The sequence below is a fragment of the Pleuronectes platessa genome, chromosome 11 (genome assembly GCF_947347685.1).
Source record: "Pleuronectes platessa chromosome 11, fPlePla1.1, whole genome shotgun sequence".
NCBI classification, from domain to species: Eukaryota; Metazoa; Chordata; class Actinopteri; order Pleuronectiformes; family Pleuronectidae; genus Pleuronectes; species Pleuronectes platessa.
Window position 1 is genome coordinate 12908908 of NC_070636.1, and position 14106 is coordinate 12923013.

Consider the following 14106-nt stretch of genomic DNA (forward strand, 5'->3'; position numbering starts at 1 on the left):
TGGTATCTTTGGATTTTGGACTGGTTGTCTGACAGTGTTTTTTTCCCCATCTTTATTCAAGAATGAGGTATTTCAGTTTAATCAATCAAATTTGATTTGTATAGCCCATATTTACAAATCACAATTTGTCTAATAGGGCTTTAACCAGGCTAAAAATGTGCCCTTGCACTCAGGATATTATGTTGCTGGATTGCCTGTGCTCCAGCTTCAGCTCTTTTCTTTGTGCTCATGCTGCTTCTGTGCAAGGATGAAACGTCTGCTCTTTTTTTTTTCTGCTGCTCTTGGATTTTGTTGAGCAACCAGTTGAGTGCAAGCGTACAGTTTGAGCACAAGCAGAGCAAACCCAAGCACCAGTAGGAATTATTGCAGGGTTCTGAGTGAGAGCTTTGCAAAATCTGAACATAAAATCAATAAGTCCCGTTTTCAAACTTAAAGACCACTTTCTTGAATAAAGACAGGAGAAAAAAGCCACATATGACAAAACATGATATCTGGAAAAAATCTGCAGATAAAGAGATAATGAAATTAATTAGTATATGGATCAGTTCTCTTAACCTGACTCGAAAATAAACCAAGAGGCAGGAAACAACACTTTTACTTTAATTTGGTAAGTGTAATTATGTGACCAAAGAAGTAAACACTTCAAACATCACACTTTAAACAGAATTTTGCAGCCTTGCCCCTTTTCTCCACTTGGCCTCACATGTCTGCAGATCTCCGTGACACCGGGCAGCACTGAGAAATGTCACCACCTCGTTGAGAACCGCTTTACAACTCAATTAGAGCTTTCTAACCTTTCAGCAGCCTATCATTATTCTTGAATGCAGCCACAGGTTAACTGGGTCCCTCTGGAGAAATGAAAAGAGGCCGGGGGGGAGGGCAGATGTGTGTGTGTGTGCATGAATGGTAGATTAATAGTCAGTGCGCTGTGAGCAATTGATACGCCAGTGGCTCACTCCTCATCAAACCCTAATCACTGAATCAATAAGACTTCATGATTACAATGTAGAGGTCAAGTCTGTCCTTTTGCCGTGTTACATGTGAAGCTCTCACGACCACACACCCATCTCTGGTCGGAATGATAAAAAGTACAAATTAAAAAAAAAATTAAAAACTCAGGGAAGATGGTTACAGAGAATTATCAAAAACAATGTGCATGACCAAAGTAAAAGGATGAAGTTTTCTCCCACCACAGATGCAAAGTGCTATGCAGTATGAAGTTAGAGAGAACCAACTTGAAAACTATAAAAGATGATTTAAAATTAGAGAACGCATTAGAGACTATAGAGGAATATTTTAGTGACAGATTGTTTAATGTCAAAGATTTCTTTCTTGTTCATATAGCAATCAGGCTTGAGAGATTTGGTTGATAAGTGAAACTAAATTAAGGTAAATGACTGACGGAAAACACATTGGGTATGTTAAAAATTGTATTAAATATTTGAATAATCCTACACTATTTATTTGTTCCAGTATAATGTGTTTGCATGTTTCTATTGTAATAGAACAACTTATCATATTCTGGTGTAAAATGTCATGTTACCAAAACTATATTAAAGCCTGACAGATATGGATTTTTGGAGGGTGAAGCCAATTCTAATATTAGGAAGGGTTAGGGTTAGGGTTTTCAATACCAATTAGGCATATAAATATATATATATTTATATATATATCGTACAAAAAATGGAAATGCCTCCTAGACTGTTGCTATCAAACACATTCGAGACATTATATTTAATAGTGTAACCATAAACTTGTTATAAATCATTATAAATAAAAAAGCCAAATACAACCAAATTAATATAGAAATTTAAACGTAACATAAACATAACTGCAGATCTTTTCTGCAAAATAAAAGTTTTTATATCAGGCCACATTGCCAAACATAAACGTCAAAAGCCTCATCAGCGAATAAATCAGTCATGCATTAAATATCACAAAGAAAGTTGGAATATGATGATGACATTATGTCGTCCAGTGCTTTGCCACATGATACTGGGACTTGTGGTGCATGGTCCAGAAGTCATCTCATGCTTTGAGTGTTTCAGCTTGTCGACAACCTCCCTCTTTCCATGTCATCCTCCATCTTTAACTTTCCCTGCTTGTCCTCTGAGACTAAATCCCCGTCATTACCATTGACACTGGAGATAGTGAAAGACATACATCGCTTTAAGGGGGTGCTGGATGATTATCTGTGCTGCTCAACTTCTCACTGATCCACAGACGTGATGATATTCATGTACAAGCGTGTGGCTGCACCTTGTTATTGATCCCACATGGGATTACTCCATGTCTATTCAGGCTCTGCACCGGCCTCGTCCACTCTGTCTCTTTGCCGCAGCAGACACATTATGCTCGGCGGTAACACAGCAGGGTAGGCAGCTTAAGCCTTTGCCAGTGTGTGTGTGTGTGTGTGTGTGCAGACACAATAACACCATCTTTCTCTCTCCTCACAGGGCATCAGCAAGGGAGAGTGGGAATGAGATGGAGAAGGTAGCTCAGAAAGACTCCCTGTGGAGCTGGAATGGCGGCAGCAACAATGTGGAATTTACTGGCTGATATGAGGCGAATGCGGAGTCTGCTGGACTAGAGGTTGGTGGAGTTACTCTAATCTGCAGCCATACTCCAGCATAAAGATGGGGGCATTACCGTGGTAGGACAGCAGCCTTAACACATTTACATGATCCGCACTTAGGTTTCCAGCAGCAGGGCCTGAACATGACACAGAATAAACTTCTCCCAGAGGTGGTCTACAAGGGCTTTTAGAAGGCAGCAACAGACATTGAGGACTCTCAGATGAAATGAAGTCATTAACATATTGTTTAGCTTTTTTACTAGTTGAGTGTACAATCTATGCACTATGAAAAATCTCCTAAGAGACAAAGACAAAGGAGACAGAAAGCAGTATGCTGCTAACACAATGTACATGTGTAATCAGAAAACAACAACGGTCTAAATCCCTAAGAATGGAGCTTATAGAGTGCATCCCTGCGGCCAAGGCCCAAAAGTTCCCTATATACAATTAAGCAGGACAAAATGAAACACCCAGATATGTTCCATAAACATGCCAAATTTTTTCATCAAGATCTATAAATTATTCTCTGGGAAATCTGTGTAATTTTTTAGAAAAATGCAATCTTAAAATCCAGGATCTGCCCCCGGATCCGCACCAAAAATATGGTTCCTTAATGTTTACTTCTTGGCGCAAGTAAACATAATATGATATTAAGAAAAACACAGTAAAAAGTGAAGAATGTCAAGTATAATATTGTTTATTATTTAGTATATTTAAGTCTACAAATAAAATGAGTCCTTGATGCTACAGTCACTCCTGCACAATGTGAGAAAAGACGTCAGACGAACGGACACCTGCTTTGTCTACAATGCTCTTTAAGGTAAATCCACACAGTGTAGACCTAACCAGACTGCTTATTTACATGCGAACCAAATGTCTTAGCTTGACCTCATTATTTGCTGGTGAAGGTCTGGGCAGATGCCGACCAGTGAAGCATATGTCATGTTGAGCAACTACAAAATATAATACAATCTAAAGCGTTGTTGACTTTTATTTTTGAAATATTAACAAAAATACCGTTAACTATGAACACAATGAATAAGAGATGTTTTTATTCTTTCTCATGTTATCATTCTCCTATGCAGCCAGTAGGTGGCAGCAGCAGAACGCAATCAAAGTCCTCTTGTAAGATCAGCCTGGAGGCTCAGGTTCCTGCAGCAGGCTCAGACCATCCAGGGAGGTTTTTCAGCACTTTCTACACAGTTTCAGACAAATCAATCATGTCAAAATACATGTCAACAAAGCAATACATCTATAAAAAAATATGCCTATTGACATGCACCGCTTATGAATCTTTGTCTTTGCATGTGACAAAAATAGTATTTTGTAAATTTGTGGCTGACTCCAGCAGTTCAGGCTCAGAGGTCAAAGACAAGGTTATAAAAAGGCCTGAGACATCAAGATCATATCCATGTGAAACCAAGCTGTACTTGGTATCCCACTGGTGAGCTGTCATTCATTACTGGGATTTAGCTAAATGACTCTGGGTTAAATTCTCAGACACGTGTTAGACGGCATAGCTTCAGTTGATGTGCATCAAGATTACATTACAATAGACAGCAGAAAATCAGGACTGTCCATGATACAGAATGATGCTGTTACTAATTACCTACTTTCTCATGTCTGACAATTCACACACACACACACACACACACACACACACACACACACACACACACACACACACACACACACACACACACACACACACACACACACACACACACACACACACACACACACACACACACACACACACAGCATCGTGAGCAGGATGTAAATGAACATTAGGCACAATCGATCCTTTGAAAGAGCTGCCAGGTGGAAATTAAAAAACCTCGTCCCTCCTTACTACAGCTTTCCTTTTTGGGGTTTCTCACTTAAACTGACAAATATGATGGTTATATATAGTTTAGTAAAATGCATCTTCTTGTCTTCCCTTTTCCCCATTGGTAGGTTCAGTTTTGATATATGTTGGTTATTTTATAGATCTCCTGAAATATTAATCTCAAGTGACTATCTTGGGTAAATAAAACATAAACCAGTCACAAATCTCGAATTTTCTGTTGCGTTCTAAAAGACGACCAAACTCCCATCCCCTCTTAACTAGGTTAATCCCACAGCTATCTATCAAAAATGAGGGAAGATGATTTAATAGGCAGATTTACCCATAGAAAGGCAACTGAACAGGTCACGTCTCAAATAAAAAATAGGAGGGGGGATACAGACAGGATGGCAAGGGAAACTCAGAATGCTGACTCAGGTCCGGATGACAGACGAGTCATGCTAAGGTCATATCCTGGAGTGAAAGTGGATAAACACACACTTCCCTTTGAATTGTGGCCCCAGAGCTGTCCCTTAACCTGTCCCACAACCTCAGATCAGACTCACCATGACCTGCCGTCTACAGTCACGGGAGTAAAGAGTCCCCGAGGATCTTTAGCAAGAAGCTAACTCTGGTCTTGTGACTAAGAACCAGTCTCCATTAAGACAGAACATTATTTGATTTAGTTTCTCTCCAAGAAACACAGACACTTACTGTGAAATCTGTGTTAGTCTACAGCAGATTTTCAGTACCTTTCTTACTATGCCCTCATATTTACTCTTGTGTAGGTTTACAGCAGAAAGAGGTGATATAAAGGTGGTCAGAATCCAACTCTTATAGGATATAGAATCGGTTGCCCAAGGGAGAACCCAACTGTCAATAACGTTAACTTAAACACTGGCCAAGTATTGATTCGGAATAGTCTGTCGGTTTGGCCTGTGCTAATGCTGTTTGCAGCTTTCGTTGCATTATTTGAGACCCAGCAAGTAAAGACCGTCTGCAGGACTCCGCCCAAAGAATCCTGAAGCCTCCGCTGCTGCTGAACAAAGAGCTGTTCACCTGCTTAGTCAAAGTTCGGTGAAGCTTGACTCAGTACGCAGAACCACGAACTGGAGAATCAGTTGGCATTGCCGCTACTGACGCCACTACACAGCGTTGGACGACTGATTTTTCAAAGCTTATCGACATTGAACAACATGTCTGAATGCGCCAATCGACAGTGTTCTTCCTCGGGTCCAAAACAATAAACACGCGAAGTGAGAAGCCGACAAGAGGAACGGCTCTTGAGATATGCTGGTCACATACAGACAGACAGATTTATTGAACTAGTAGATAGATGGGGGAAAAACCCTTGATTGGCCTCGTTCAACATTAATCCACTGGTGAGATACACGTCACAATGTTCTCACACTTTTCACAGGCCTTTTTGTTCCTTTGTCCTCATGAGATATGTGTTGCCAGGAAATTGACTATACCACACTTCTATATACAAATCTATTTAGCTAAAATCACTTGTTTCACCTCGAATACAATCGAATCCCATGTTAGGCATTTTAAAGGCCAGTGATTATTTAGGTGAGTAATGTTCAAAAGGGTAAACAATTGGCAATGCAGAATTGTTGCATTTGGATAATAGAGCGAGAACTCCAACGTAAAGAACAGATCTTTTGAGAAAAGAAACTGATTAATACTTCAGATGTAAAGGCATAAATATGTTGCATATATATATATGTTTGTACGAGGGTTGCTGCATTCTCACAGAGATCAGGTCTCTGCTCTGTCAGTCCTGGTGCAGCATCACAAACTGCCATGGATGCCTCTGAGGCAGCAGACACAAAGAAATCCTAGAAGGCAATGGCGATGGCTGGTGGTGGTGGCGGTGGGGGTGGGGTGTTCCGGCAGAGTTTAGGGGGAGGGACAAAAGCTTACCCCCTTCTAGATATCCATTTCTGAAACGGGCTCAGCGTGGGGACCGTACTCCCCCACACAGCAACCCACGGAAAAGGGGGTCACATACCTCATCATGACAGTGAAGTAATCCGCACATAGCCCGCTCGGAGCAAACACATACGCATACACTGGAGAATTGTACTGTATGTCAGCCAGATTTGAATTCAAAGAGGGACTCAGGTGGATGGATGGATATTGAGGGGAGGGGGTGCAAATTCCCATCTGCTCGGAGAAATGAGAACATAACTGTGGCTTTGTGACTGAGAGGGGGCAGCGATGTTGATCTTTGTTGTTCGTCTTAACCTTTCATACATAGTGTATCTCAAAGCACAGAGTTTCAAAACGGCTTTTGTCCCCGCAGCAGCTGTTAGCCAGTAGCTACTTTCACACAACACAGCTCGGAGGCTTGCTGGACAAAGGCTGCAGAGGCTAATGTTCTAGTCCGCTGTCTTCTGTGAATGACACATATTTCTGAAAAGCATTTAGCTTCGGTTCAGCTTGTAAAATGACTGTATCGCTGCTTCAGGAAAAAAGGAAATGATTACGAATTCGCTTGTATGGAATTAATCCAATTTGTTCATCTTTGAGGCATTTGTCATGTCCCTGTGTTACCGTACACTAAAATAATATTACACATGTTAATAATGCATGTTTGTGAGCACAAACGCATCCATTGATAACCATATTCATGACCGCATACGGTATGATCTGATTGCTGATCTAATGTGGCATAAAAGTCACATAGGCACACAAAGTCAGTTCAGTTCTCGGTATAAAAGCGACCCTGTATCTGTCCTGTACACACCACTCAACGTGAGCTTATCTTCTCAGTGCATGGGTAAAAGCACACGTTGTCACAGGCAGGGGCTAAAAGGGGACAAACGAGGGTTAAGCTGCTTTCAATATTAGTTCTTCCTGAAAAGATGACTCCATAAATATGTAGCAGGAATGAATCCAGGCTTTATTTACAGGTCAGATGACTGGATGTGAACTGGCAGGGAGGCTATCTACGTGAGGAGTGGAGAAAACCCGGAGCGCGATCTCGTAGTTTTCTTTGTTAAGGGATAGGAAGGACCATTCTTGGTGAATTAATTTAGCTAGTAATTAAGCTTTCAACCAGCAGGCCCGAGAAGGCCAGAGAAAAGACGTCATTATAAAGTCAGAATTCTACAAAAGGATGCCAACCTATCACCAACTATCAGCAAATAAACAGATAGGATATAATGCACACACGAATTGTGCTACTTGACATAATGCATCAAGCAAACAGGAACAATAACTACAGGACCAAAAGATAACAGATGCCATGTTGTACATATTCCTGACAAACAAATTAGGAATCCATAGCAAAAATGTCCTGAAAATAAGGTTTGGACATTTTCCAGACTTTGCCTTTCACATATGAATAATATATAATACTGATATAATATATTTTATGATAATAAAGTGTCCAGAACATGCATATGAGGGGTGGCACCTGGGTAGAGCAGCAGGAGGTTACATATAAATTGCACTGTGGGAATCACAAGTTATTGTTTACATCGACAAAACCTCTTGAATCTGGTTGTCTTTCGAAGTTGGCATCTTCGTCTGTGCCCTTCTTGTCTTTTTAATCCTGAGATACTTATCAGCTCACTCATTTTTTACTGGGGAGCTGGCAGGAAAATCTACGGCAAATGTCCACAGCAACAGACTCAGACATTCGCGTTTTCATATACAGCCCCTCTGGAAATTTCCGCAAAATGTCCAGAGTGAAGTTGGCCTGAATACCATTTTTATTATCTGCTGTGATGTCTTCATTTTCATGAGAAGAACTTACTCTTCGCTGGACATGATGCAAGGAACACACCCACACACTGGTCCCAGGTGATCAGAAAAACTAGGACAACACATACTGCACAAAGAGGGACAAACAGACTGTCCCAGATATTTTTTTCTTGTTTTGATTTGCTGCCATCCGTACAGCCCTGCCCTGTGCAAATGTAACTGGAGAGCTGACTGTTTGTATTGGAAACTGGAGCTGCCTCTGCTGTCAGGTGGGAAAACAGGGTTAGGGACTTTAACCCGAATGTGCAACAAATGAGTGTTCAGAAAAACAGAGGGAGGGGCTACAGAGCCAGGGATACCCTACAACATGCAGACACAAGATGTGCCTCCTCTAATTTGTATACACCCCAAGGTTTTAAAAACAGAACAGGAATAAATTAAAAACTTAACCTGTCAAGAGCTGGAGAACCAGGTTTTTTTTCATCTGCACAATCTCCAATTAATTTCCAGGCTACTTGAGGCAAATTCAGGAAGTAACTAGGTTATACAGAATGGCACCATGGAAACTGCGGTCCCACCCCCGAGTTCAGCAGTAAACAGGTTGAGCGGAAATCACAGATGGATACGGAAAAAGAACAAAATTACTTACTTCAAAAATAAAGAGGATAGAGTCCAGCTCCTCCCTTTGAGATTTGTTCCCTGAAACACAAGGAAATAACACAGCTCTTTAAACACATAGCCTGGAGCTGCACTGCATTAGCTTCATCAATAATGTAACAATAACACGGGTTCACTTTGTGAACATTCGTTCAAAGGAGCTGCTGTTACCACGAAAGCATACTCCCAGTGGAAATGCAGCCCCTACACATGTCAGGGTTATACTGGTTATGCTGGACATTTGTTTTTCTATGGGCTTAGGCTCATTTCTCTGTAGCTAAGGGGCAGAAGGAAATACACCCCCGCTGTAAGATACACCACCGAGAGGGTTAATTATTGAACCACTATTGAGGGTGGTGGTCAACTAGTCAGTGTGCCGTTGAAACCAAACAGACCAAGTCAAACACTCCTGTATGACTAACTGTGTATGGTCAATGTGCTAAATTAAGGACATATGGAAACTGTGGAATGTTAATACGTTGATTAACATCTTCATGACGTTATCATATTTGCATCCTGTTTAGTGTCAGCTGGTCTCAGCCCTTTATTTGTTTGTACATCAGCTCAATTTGATTTTACATAGACTTTGCTCTCGGGAGCTGGCAAGTTTAAGTCTGTCTAAAAAAAATGTAACTGATTCTGACATTTGTGTTCAGAAATGCAGCTCCTCAGGGTAAACTCTTGAAAGGTTTCTCACACAGTGCACAGCGACGTCTCCCGCTATTACACTCACTGAACAGGGCAGGCAGTGCAGAGAGGTGTGTCTCTCACTGGCAGGGCAGGACTGTCTTCTATTAAAAGTACAGTAGCTAAGGTTTGTCAAACAGGTCGCTACATATACTTTATTCGAAAATGTCGGTAAAGGGGTTCGATTAAAGAAATGCCAACTCATTTAGAAAGAGCAATGGCCACTAGAGAAACTTTGGCAGCAATGGTGTAACTTCAGTCTTTCAGGCGGTACTCGACACACTGATCACCGACTTGCTCACGAACATACAGAGGTTCAGCATCCAGCCGAAAAAAGGTTTGAACTCACCTTTTTGTTTTAAGTTGCTTTCCAGTGTAATGAAACTTTCATAGAAGATAAAATAAATCTGAGAACAGTTGCTCTCGAAGAATGCCTTCAGTTCACTCTTGTCGATGATATCTGTGGGAGAAAAGGGAAACGCTGTCAGTGACATGCTAAATGAAGAATGTTGCCGACAAATTCAACCTTGTTGTTAGAATGCATCTTTGTAGATAAATAACTAAGGCTATTTTAGTTAATGAACTAGTCTCCGATTACAACATAGACTTATTGTCCCTCACTGAGACGGGTCGCATCCTGATGAATATGTCAGTCTAAATGAATCTACTCCCCCCAGTCATATAAATTCACAGGTTCCCAGAGAATTTGGGCGAGGAGGTGGAGTTGCTGCTATTTTTAACTCCAGTCTATCAATTAATCCTAAACCTAAAATCTGCTATAACTCATTTGAATGTCTTGTTCTTAGTCTTCCATGCCAATCCAGGAAACACCAACAGCCAATCATAATAGCTGTAGTCTACCGTGCTCCGAGGGCTTATACTGAATTTTTAACGGAATTCTCTGAGTTTTTATTAAACCTAGTCCTAAAGACCAATAAAATTATTATTGTTGGTGACTTTTAAATTCATGTTGACAATAATAGAGATTGCCTTAGAGTAGCATTTATTTCAATACTAGACTCAATTGGTTTCAGTCAGTGTGTACACCAACCTACTCATTGTTGTAACCACACACTTGACCTTGTATTATCGTACGGTGTCGGAATTGAACATTTTACAGTACTTCCGCGCAATCCAGTTCTATCAGACCATAATTTAATAACCTTCGATTTTTCAATAACTGAATATATGCCACTTATAAAAAACTCATTTTCTAGATGTCTACCTGATAGTGCTGTAGCTAAATTTAAAGAAATAATTCCAATTACATTTAAACCCGTATTATCCGTAGAAATAAACAAAACTAATTCTTTAAAAACCCGAGCTCCATTGAGATTGACCACCTCGTCGATAGCTCTGCAGACTCATTACGATTAACATTAGACTCGATAGCGCCTCTAAAACACAAAAATGTCAAACATAGTAAATTAGCTCCGTGGTATAATTCCCAGACAAATGAGTTAAAACAATTATCAAGGACACTAGAAAGGAAGTGGCTGCATTGCAGATAATAATACAATACAATTCCACAAACTCATTTAAGGAAACAATAAATATTCTGGTTTGGTCAGAACATCAATGGCTTATGACTTTCTTCTTCAGAATATCTTTTTTAAATAATTTGCTGACCCCAACAGCTGAAAACACAGTCACTGTTAATTGATAAAGGCCAATATTTGATTGTCAGTATCACTAGCTCCTATGAAACGTTGATTTTTCCTCACTGTAGACAAATAAAAAAAAAAAAAATCACAAAATTTGACCCAAATTATTTTTGGGTTCTTGATTGTTTCTGAGTACGTTATGAGTGTCTTTCTTAAACTGAGAGATAATAGCCCCGACCCTTTGCTGTCTCTTTAATTAAAAACTGTCAGTGGTAAAATCACTCTTGCATACTTTTACTTCTTCCCCATTTCACAGACTACATCTGTTTTACATCGAGGCAAATTGCTTCACTTCCTTGTCCCGCATGACTTCAACCACCTGTAATCACGAGAGGGATGATGACAGGTTTTATGGAGATGTTGAAAAGCAACTTCACCACATCACATATGATCATTTCACAATTCTTATTTCCAAAACATCCCTCTTCTGCTGATAATGCAATACAGCCTGATCTAAGACTTCCCATACAAGGACACACGTGTGGAGCCACTGGCCGAAAGCTCCTGTTTTGAGGGTATCTGTCTCACTGCTGCTGACCAACACGCTGCTCCACAGTATGTCGGATAATGTTTCATTCACAGGATTTTCTGCTCTTTTATCGAGAGTCAAAGCATTTCTGAAAGTGCACTCAGTAAATAAGTGCTGGTGTGACATACTGAAGGATAATTCATTTTCCTAAAATAGGTATTTAGTTGCTATTTAGGATGTTACATTCTCATCACAGCTTAGTGAGTTTGGGGATTATTTAGCATGATTTTTTTATTATTATGAAAAAGTCTGGCCTGGATCGAGGCCAAGCCGAGGTCCGATGACGTGCAACACACTGGCAGAGACAAAAACCTAAACTCATGTAACGAATCCCTCTCGTTTGACATACTTAAAGAATAGTGGTTATAAAAAGGCCTGGACTGAAGAATCAAATATAGGCCAGGAGGAGCCCTGCCCCAATAACGGCAATTAAAGTTCACCTTCTGTTGCCATTTCCCCCTCTACCACATGGCAAACTCGAGGACGCCCCGAAGCAGTCCAGCTCAGCTACAGAGCTGGAAATCAGTAGTTGTAGTAAGACTCAGATGCGTTATCTTTACCCTGAAGATGATGAAAATGCATGAGGGGAAAATCAAGGTAAAGCTAATGTGTAACTTCAGATAAAGTCGTTGGTTTTCTTTCAATTTAGTTTGCAGCACAAACAAAGAATGACTATTTTCACCTACATTTTATTGTAGCTACTAAGGCTACTTGCTACTATCTGGCAAGTAATACAAGCAAACATTTCACTAAATGCTCCTTTGCTCCTGGCCTGAAGTTAAGCACATCTGCTAAATTCACAATTCACCTTCAAGCACAAACACTGACACAGATGAGTGCTCACCCTCCCAAACACCATGGACTTAGAGGAACACTTTAATAGCACATGTAATGATTGGCCAAGCAATGACCCCGTCTCACAGCCAGTGATAGTTAGCTGTCAGTGAATGCTCTGGTACGAACTGCAACACTAGAAGCTGTGGAAGTAATACTACTGTTGTGGCTACTGTTTTATCTGCAGCGTCCATTTATCTTTACAGAAACAATAAAGACGCTGGTTTCTTCCCACCCAGTGTTGTAAGCTTGAGTTTATCTCTGGGCTGGCAGCATCAGCTAATCCAGATAGCTGGTTGTCACTATAGGTAGCTGGATGATGAACCGCTCTGCCGTACAAAAACAACACTCCTGTCTTAAAATCCCATGGGCCTTCAACAAGAGGATATATGCAGTCAAGTGTGGAGAATGGACTTTTACACCAGACAAACACGTCTCAAAAACATTACTTTATTGTGAAATGTTGCTGCAAATGATCTGAATGTCACTTTAAGGGTACAAATAGATTTTGGTTTGGTTTGGTTTGTTTTTCAGAAAATGTATTGTCACTTTTCTTTGGCAGAAGACAAATGCTTTTAAGTTGTGCTGCTGTTAAAGAGCAGAAATGTGACACCGACATGTCTCAGTTTTTACCACTGTTTATTCTGTTGGGAGGATTTCAAATAAAAACTCAGGTAAACAGGGGAGCTAAGAAGAGCATAGCACAGCAGAGTGTGTGTGTTGAAAAGGTATGAGCATGTTTATCAAAGCATTTTGAGTTGGGCTGTTCAGGTAGGACAGGTTAAAGCCACAACCAACTCATTTGCTTAAAATTTTCAAATTCACCAAAGTTACTCCGACAACTGGCCTGTGTTCTACAGTAAGAACATGACTCAAGATCAGTTTAAGATAGATATTGTTGCCTAACATCAAGCAAGATTCAAGAATTTCTAATCAAACATCAATTAAGAGAACGTCTTGATATCAAAAAACTCTGATCTGCAACTACAACACCTGTGTATATAAGAATGACAGAAAAAAGATGGGGAGGATTTTTATTATAATGATTCTAATTTGAATATTGTTGAGTGGTGAGGTGTTTCACATGTCATGTCACCGATCCATCACAGATCACAGCTCTGCAGGCTACAGACTCCCTGCTCTCCATCTGCTCAGATGCCTCTAACAAGCCGCCAGAGCGTGACGGATGGTGGGAGGGGCCTCAAGGGGAGAAAGAAAACCTTTCAAAAGAAGGATCACAGGGATTCTGACACTGAGCAGGAATCTCAGGTGGACACTAACCCTCTTGGAAAAGGCTGACAAGACTCTGATCTGCCTGCCTGTAGTCAAATTCAGATGGCCAGCCTAGCTCTTTTTACTCAAATTGGCTGCAGAGTTACTGCCTACCCTTCATATAGCTCGATCCACAACAGCAATGATGCTGAGGAGTTTTTCAAGTGGTCTGGTTAAGGTCTTCTGTTTTTGTGTAAAAAAGGAAACGTTTGAATGGAAGGATGAAGTTGGACAATGGTTGTAAGCATTGTGAGCGCTGATATCCAGTGAGACTCTTCACTGAATGGCTTCACTGTAGTCTCAGGTAACAGTATGTGGACAGAAAGAGGCAGAACCTGTTTTCCGA

General features: G+C 40.6%; 1 protein-coding gene across 4 annotated transcripts in view; it reads right to left on the minus strand.

Moving 5' to 3' along the window:
• Positions 1-14106, minus strand: part of ralgapa2 (Ral GTPase activating protein catalytic subunit alpha 2) — a 94295-nt gene that overhangs the window by 67783 nt on the left and 12406 nt on the right. For all 4 annotated transcript variants that reach the window (XR_008340008.1, XM_053433879.1, XM_053433877.1 and 1 more), the window contains exons 2-3: positions 9811-9921; positions 8767-8816 (exon numbers count right to left, since the gene is read on the minus strand). Coding sequence is in view for 3 of the 4 variants with exons in the window: in XM_053433879.1 (XP_053289854.1) it covers positions 8767-8816; positions 9811-9921 (161 nt within the window). In the remaining variant the exon portion in view is untranslated. The remainder of the gene's footprint in view (positions 1-8766; positions 8817-9810; positions 9922-14106) is intronic.